Genomic DNA, 7728 nt, shown 5'->3' on the forward strand with positions numbered 1-7728 from the left:
GACAAACAAGATGAGAAATAAAGGAAACAATTTCTCACTTCTTTTCATTTTAACAACAGCACAACTAAAGATTTAGTAAAAATGAAATGTCCTTGTAAAACAAGTTTCCCCAGCCTGGCCTTCCCTGTTCCCTCCTGAGCCAAACTGGTCAGGTCCCCTTCTGAAGCAGAGAGCATTTCCCCTGCCCAAATGAGCCCTTTCCCTAGCATTATGGCCCTTAGTTACTCTCTCTGCAAAATCACTTCTGTAATTCCTAATCCTTTGGGAATCTTTAGATAATTCCTTCAACTTGAGCCCCAAAGGAAAGACCCAACACTTCGTACTGGCATATGAGGCCCTAAATTGCCTGTGGCATAGTGCCAACATCCAGGATAGCTGCTCTGTTACTAGACATAGCAATAGCCTATAGCACTATCGAGATGATGGACAAATCCTACGAGCCTCCGATATATATTCTGTATTTCTTCAGGGAAGTGATGTATCCCTGCAGTTATTCCTCTAAAATCAGTGCCTCATCCTGCCCTCAAAAAACCCCAGACGCCAGCTGTTGGCTTTAAGAACAGGAATCTTGACAGGCTTGGCGTTTCCAAGAGTCATTTTAAGGGTAGCCTTAATTTAGCAGAAGGCCCTGCAAAAGCATGCCGGGGGATTCCCACTGTAATGGTCAGGTTACCCCTTTTGAAATAAAGCACCACAGATGACGTAGCTTTAACTGAAGGTCACACAGGGAGGATCCTTAACCTCTATTCCACATTTACTTCTCAGATGATGCAGGTGCTTAGAAAATACTTAAGGGAACCTCACGGAGAAGGGATTTCCCCCTCAGCATTGGGGTTTTTAAGCAGTGTGTCCAGTTTGGAGAACTGTCCCTTCAGGGCTTCTGTGAAAAAAGCAAAATGTTCCATCTAGCGGTCAAAGAAGGAAAGGTAAAGTGAGAAGTTTCCAGGAAGAGGTTTGTGAGGCAAAATGACAGGGCAGTGGCCTTTCAGCAGGCATCTCTTCTAGAACATGATAGGACCTACCCCTGGAGGTGTTGGTGCCTTTTGAGTACGCCTGTACTAGCTGAGGAATCTGGGGCACCATCCTTACAAAGCCGTTTGGCAGAACCCTGTTCTCACAGAGAATGGCTCTCATGTTGGCAGGTTATGAACAGTCGGCCTAAAGGGAGGCCCTCTTCCATCTCACCCTCATGGGATTAAAAATGAAATCATTCATGTCTAAACTGGTTTGTCTTATGCCTGAATTTGTGAACATGTGCATTTGGGAAAGACAAGGGTGGCATGTGTGACTGAACTTTAAAAAGGAGCGAAGCATCAAAAATAAATGTTACTCAGCAAGGCAAGGAGAAGGGTAGGTACTCTTTGCGTTCCCAGTACCTGCACCCTCCATATCCTTGCTATCAGTTACAGTTCACCAAATTAATGTCCCAGCAACACCTCAAAGTGCAGGTCGTGCTTAGTTGGCCCAGTACCTATAGCGATAGTGACATCTTCCTGACTGGAGTCCTCTAACGGACCTCCCAGTGCTCCCTACTGAAGGGCCCTCTGACTTTTCCTTTCCTTTACCTCATCACCACCCTTTGCCCAGTTCTGGAGGGGCTGTAAAGTAATAATACAACTCAGATTTCGTTCAACTCCACCTGCCACTGCGGACCCTGACTAGACAGTTATTAGGGTGTCCCCCTGATGAGAGCATCCCTCCATCAAGCCTTTGTGTGCTGCCGGCTCTCTGGCCCACCTGTGGTTTTGCACCATCCCTCTACCCTCTGTCCGGGAAGAAGACACAGAAAGCCTGGCCATTTCCACACCTGCCCTTTATTGGACTCATCTAGCAGGCTGGCTCTGGGCCCTTCACACTCCTCAGACACCACCCATACAGTTTAGGAAGATGCCGTCATTCTGTGAAGGCCCAGAGCCCCCCAAGTCTTGAGCTCCAAGTAGAATCACCAACCAGAAGGTTGGGGGGAGGGAAGGGAGACAGGCAGACTGGAAAGGCAAGGCTCTTCAATGAAAGGGGCTGATCCCAAGGGAAAGCTTTGGTCCAGCAGCATCTCCTGAGGACATACCGAATCCTAAGGAAAGAGACCTAAGGGCTGGATGGAGGAGGTCTTTGTGCTGAGAAGCTTGTGTCTATATGGCAACTTTGAGGAGGCGCTTGATGTCAGGCTCAATGTTGATGGTAGGGAAGGTGCGACTGTAACGGCGGAAGGGCTCCCCTTCCGGCCCAATAAGGAACTTCTCAAAGTTCCAGGCCACATCTGAGCGGCGTACCGGGCTCCAAATGATGAACTTGGGATCAGTCATGAGGGAAAATGGGTCATCATACGGGTAGGGGAGCTTGTCCTTCAGGTAGGCGAAGACAGGATGTTCGTTCTGACCATTCACCTCACACTTTTGGACAAGGGTAAAGGTGGGCTGGAATCCACCCCCAGGGCGCACATACTTGAGACTGTTCAGGATCTCCTCATTCTGACAGTTCTCCTGGGGGAGGAAAAAGACAAAGAGCATGGAAGAGGGAAGGGGGAAATGAAGGATCCACAAAAAATCTTTCACCCTCCTATACACCCTTCCCAGGATTATTCTATGTAGCTTCCCCCCCCCCCCCCCCCCCCCCCCGTTGTTTCTCTTTCCTTCTTTTCTGGCTTCGTCCTACTCTTGACTTGGAGTTTTCCCACTCACAGCTGTTGTTGGATGGTTGGCTAGGCCATTCCTGAAAGTTTCTGCGGTTCCTAGCTTGGCTGTTCTTAAAGTGAATGATTTAGCACTTTGAACTATTCTTTCTCTAAACTACCCTGAACAGTTTATAGGGTATCTGTGTGAAACTTCAGGGAACCTTGAGTTCAGGGCAGTAGAAAGACAGGGAAAGAAGGCTCAAGTCCCATCACCTAGAACTCTCCCTTCCACTACCTACACACACGCACTCACACACGTCCTGCCGCCACCTCCCTTTCACCCTGCCCTGATTTTGCCTCCTTGCTTCCAGTTATATACGAGTGTTACAGCCTCTGCCTCCATCCTGCTCATTTCCTTAAGCTAAAGGGTGAAATTGAGGCCTAGAGGAATGGGATTTATAGCTTCTTGCTTTCATCTTGCCTTGTCCTAGATCTGAAGTGTAAGTAGGAGGAAGCTTTGGTGAAAATGCCACCCAAGGAAATCTGGCTTTCAGGTGCCATGAAGGTGAAGTGAGTTAGAGATAACAGTGAATGTACTCTAAATGGAATTGCTCAGTGACCAACGGGGATGAGTTAAATAGGATAGAGTGTTTAGGGTTCTGGAATGGGCCAGGGGAAGGAAAGTTAAGGAAAGAAGTGCTTGAGGGCTAAAGGCTGTGAATGTGTAGTTAGCATTCCTTTTGCTTCTAGACTGCTATCCCAAGACTCCCGCCCCCCACGCTCGCTCACTGTACTTGGCTGTGAATGCTTTAGCTCTGAACCTGCTACCCATCTTCCCCTCCCTGTTGCCCTCCCTGTCCTATTCCCACTGGGCATTCCCTCCCCTGACAACTCCAAAGGCCCATAGAAACCCTTGTTTTCCACCCCTCCCCCTGGGTCTGGAGTAGATATCTCCCTGTGGGAGAAAGTTCTTGCCTCTGACCTACTAGAACCAATCAGTACAGCGAGTTCCAGGCCATCTTGACATCTTGAGCCCAGAGGTGATCTCTATTAGACTTTTTATCTCTTAATGCAAATGGCCGACTGGCTACCGGGCAGGTTATGGATCCCCTCCAGCCACCAGCTAGCCTCAAGCGATGGTGTAAAGGGTGGAGGCACCTCTTAGGCCAAAGAGATACTCCTACAGAGGTTTTGCCCTTTCTCCTGCCCTGGCCAAGGCTAGAAACAGAGACCGGAAAGGGACAGTGAAAGCCATGATGGTTCGACCTCAGGTTTGTCACTAGCCAAAGATATTTCAGCCTTCCTGCTTGTATCTCTGCTAATCTCTTCCTTGCCTTCATGCTGCTGTGAATTGAACTAAGGGGGTTATAATTAGAGGGTTCACTTGAGGACATTCTGCCCGCTTGTGCTGTTAAAATAAGAAATGAAAATAGAAGAGAACTTGAGGTGTGTGGGCTGAAGGTCTATAACTTGACCCAGTAATCAGGGACAGAGAATCGATCCCAAATGGGACACACACACACACACACACACACACACACACACACACACATCAGAGCCAGAGAGGTGCATGTGATGCTGAGAGGAAACACATGCATGTTGTAAAACCTTAGCTTTCCACCAAAGTCACTTTCCATTAGGCCGATTTAAAACACAATCCTTCCAGGGCACCTGGGTGGCTCAGTCGGTTAAGCACCAGACTTCAGCTCAGGTCATGATCTCACGGGTTTGTGGGTTCAAGCCCCACGTCGGGCTCTGTGCTGATAGCTCAGAGCCTGGAGCCCGTTTCAGATTCTGTGTCTCCATCTCTCTCTGCCTCTCCCCTGCTCACACTCTGTCTCTCAAAAATAAATAAATGTAAAAAATTTTTTAAAATCCTTTCATCTAAATAATAGATTGCTTACACCCGCATATTACTTTGCATTTTTCAAGTTATTTTTGTGTATCTTATCCTCTGAACCTCACAATCATTCTGTGAGATAAATGGTATTATCCCCCACTTACAGATGAGGAAACTAAAACAGAAAAATCGAGTGACTCTTCATAGGGCACAGAGCCACTAAACAGCAAAACCATGTCTAGCTGGAACTAAGATCCCCTGGGTCAGTTCAGTCCTACTTTGATTGTTGATCTATGTCCTCCACTCATCCATTCAGCAGATATTTGATGAACGCCCTCTCTACAGTGGAGAGAAAAAACAGACCTGGTACCAGCCCTCATGGAAAGATAATGGAAAGACAATAAACAACAAAACCTCACCTCGGTGTTTAAGCATAGTTAGAACCACATATGCTTCCCCTTGGTCTTCACATGTACCTAAAGACCTAGATTAACAAAACATACCTACGATTCCAGACACTCCAACACACGGTCATCCTCCCCCTCCCCTTAGCCTACCAAAGCTTCAGCATCCCAACTCTTTGGGTTCAATACGAGGGACCCCTCACCTGATGTCCAAATTGGTTGCAAGGGAAGCCAAGAACCACCAGGCGCCTGGGAAAGCGGCATTGCAGCTCGTTGAGCTGGGTGAAGTCCCGAGTGGTTGTGCCTCAGAGTGAGGCCACATTCTCAATCAGCACTGCCCTGCCTCGGAACGTATTGAAATCTACCTTCTCTCCATCCAGGCTGATAGCGCTGAGGTCGTAGAAGGACTTGGCTATGTAAGCCATGGTGAAGGTGCAGACTGAGACCTGCAGAATGGCGTGAGCCCACTTAAGGGTCTATTAAAGGGGTGGGGAGGAAGGAGGAGCCTGGCAAGACAGGAAGAATTTCACAGTGGGGCTTTGAGCATCCCCACGATGACTTAGCAAAAACGGTCACCCACCTGTAAGTGCTGTTTCAACAGGGAGGTTGCTCCTCCTATTTACAGACTCTGAACAAAGCCACCTACCTGCCCCACCCTGCTGGCAACCTGGGAAGGGCCAATTTGATATCTATGTGCAAACATGAATAATTCACTACTTGCAGGAAACTAGAGCCCCAAAGGTCAAATGGGGAGGAAAAAAGGGAGGGAGGGATGCAGGATTGACTCTGACCTGCCCCAGCAAGTTGTTCTCACTTGGCACAGACATTTATTGTCTGCAGAGGGCCAGGCTCTGAACTGTGCGACTGAGAGGTCAGGGTCTGCCTAGATCTGAAAGATGAGGAAGAGAATTGGGGTACATGTCCCCTTAACTCAGACTACAACTGGAATCTATATATTACTGTGCATGTGTTTTTCTTTGGCTGTTGCCTTCCACAAGCACAAAATCAAAGGGACCCTTAGGAGGACAGAAAATCCCTTAGGATTTTCTAGAAATAATGGCTTTCAGTGGCTCAGCTTGCACCAGGCAGAAGAGATGAAGTTTGTTTTGGAAAGTCTTTCAGTGAGTGGTGTTACTTGTGCCGGAGACCACCTCTGCCCTAGACGCCCTGGATGGCACCGCCCCCTATACTATGCCTTCCACTCTGCTTCCACAGGGTCATGCGGCTGCCATCAGTCATGGTCAAGGTAATGGTGAGGAGTCACAAAGCAGGTGAGTAGCTCCGAGGGCACGAGCTGCACCTGCCTTTTCTCAGACAAAGACTCAGTCCCAAAGACTTTTCACAGAAGGCTTGTGCTTGTCATTTACCCCCAGAAGGAAGTGTGCAGAGAGCCAAATCTTCCATGGTTCTAGACTGAGTCGGGCCACCTATGATGTTTTCAGCCCCAGACATGCAATGTACTGAAGGACACGTGAGGGCCTAAGGGAAGACCTAGTGCTTCACTTCATTCTTCCAAGCACCCACCAGCTCAACGAATTTGTGGGGTTTTTTTTGTTTTTGTTTTTGTTTTTTAAATGTCTGGATTTCTCCATCAGTGAAACTGGCAATTAAGCTTTACTGGGCTTTGGGATTTTAGAGTGTTATTTCCATAACAATGCAAATGTTTACTAGAGAGTATTTTCACAGGTACTCGTCCACTGGGAAATGTCTTCTGGAACAAATAAGCAGGGCTTGGGAGCAGCTGGTATTGAGAATCTAACTTGCTGAGAAGATGGAGGAACTACTCACCAGGGAGTGTCCAACTTTTCTGTCTTTTGTGGCCTGTTCCATGGCTGTTTAGAGTACATGGGAACTCATGCCTCCACAGGCTGCCCCCTGAAAACAAGCCTCCATCACTTGAGTGGGGATGGAATCTTTGGCCCTAAAAGGAGGCAGGAAATGAAGTGTGAAGTGTGTCCCCTCCATGAGACTGGGTAGAGTTCCTAGAAACAGCCAATAAATGTTCCTACCAGGCCATGGAGTCAAAAGAACTTGGCCTTGACAGTGGGCTGAACTTCAACGTGAACTTGCCAGACTTATCTGCATGCCTGGAGCTTTCCCAGGATTCTCTGGGCATCTGGACATCTCTTATTGGCCGCCCTTCTGGGGCCTCTGTCCAGGAAGACCACGGAGGTTCCTGAGCTGAGTAGGGGCTCCCTCTTCCTTAGGGACATGCCATTCTTTTTCTGCAAGTACAACTTAGGACCCTTTGTCATGCAGGCTCTCACCTTTCATGATTGAAAAAAAACTGATGAGGCTCTCCTAAAATACTTTGTCTCCAACTTTACCTCAAACTGGCTCACTTTCTAGAAGCTTATGACTTTGGACATGCACTAACAAGTGTGTGATTCCCATGGCTTTCCACAGTAGTCGTTCTGGAAACTGCACTGGCTTAGCAGGCAAAAAGTCTAGGCAGGTGGTTCCTAACTCTGGCTACAAGTGAGAATTGCTTATCAGAATTTTTCAACGTAGAGATACTAAAGCTTTTCCCTCCAGAGATTTCAATTCTGATGCTTCTAGCCATGACTCTGCCACTGTTAAATGAGGCCCTTAGGCACCTGTTTCCTTATCAGCTGAATTTAGATAATCACTCTCCTTATCTCCCACAGAGATGATTGTTAGGATGGAAGAGATCAAGTATTGTAAGTTTTCTATACACTGTAAAGTGCAAGTAAAGATCTTAGGCTACCACTGCCCTGCCTTGCTGGACTCCTTCTTCATTGTATCCCGACTCCCATTTTCTAACTCTGCCATCAATTTCATGCCCCAAAGTATAGTATTTGGTACCCCCAGGTCCCGAAGATCACAGTCTGACTTGCTTTTCCTTGGAGTAT

The 7728-nt window shown here is 47.7% G+C and overlaps 1 protein-coding gene across 1 annotated transcript; it reads right to left on the bottom strand.

The window, feature by feature from the left end:
* Positions 1-1794: 1794 nt before the first annotated feature.
* On the bottom strand, positions 1795-5355 carry GPX2 (glutathione peroxidase 2). Its single transcript, XM_039242106.1, has 2 exons — positions 5059-5355; positions 1795-2480 (listed from the first exon to the last, which is right to left on the bottom strand). The coding sequence occupies exons 1-2, from the start codon at positions 5278-5280 to the stop codon at positions 2130-2132; spliced, it is 573 nt and encodes a 190-aa protein (XP_039098037.1). The 5' UTR covers positions 5281-5355; the 3' UTR covers positions 1795-2129.
* Between the last annotated feature and the right edge of the window lie 2373 nt (positions 5356-7728).

The sequence above is a fragment of the Hyaena hyaena genome, unplaced genomic scaffold, assembly GCF_003009895.1.
Source record: "Hyaena hyaena isolate Hyena2069 unplaced genomic scaffold, ASM300989v1 scaffold_208, whole genome shotgun sequence".
Lineage (NCBI taxonomy): Eukaryota > Metazoa > Chordata > Mammalia > Carnivora > Hyaenidae > Hyaena > Hyaena hyaena.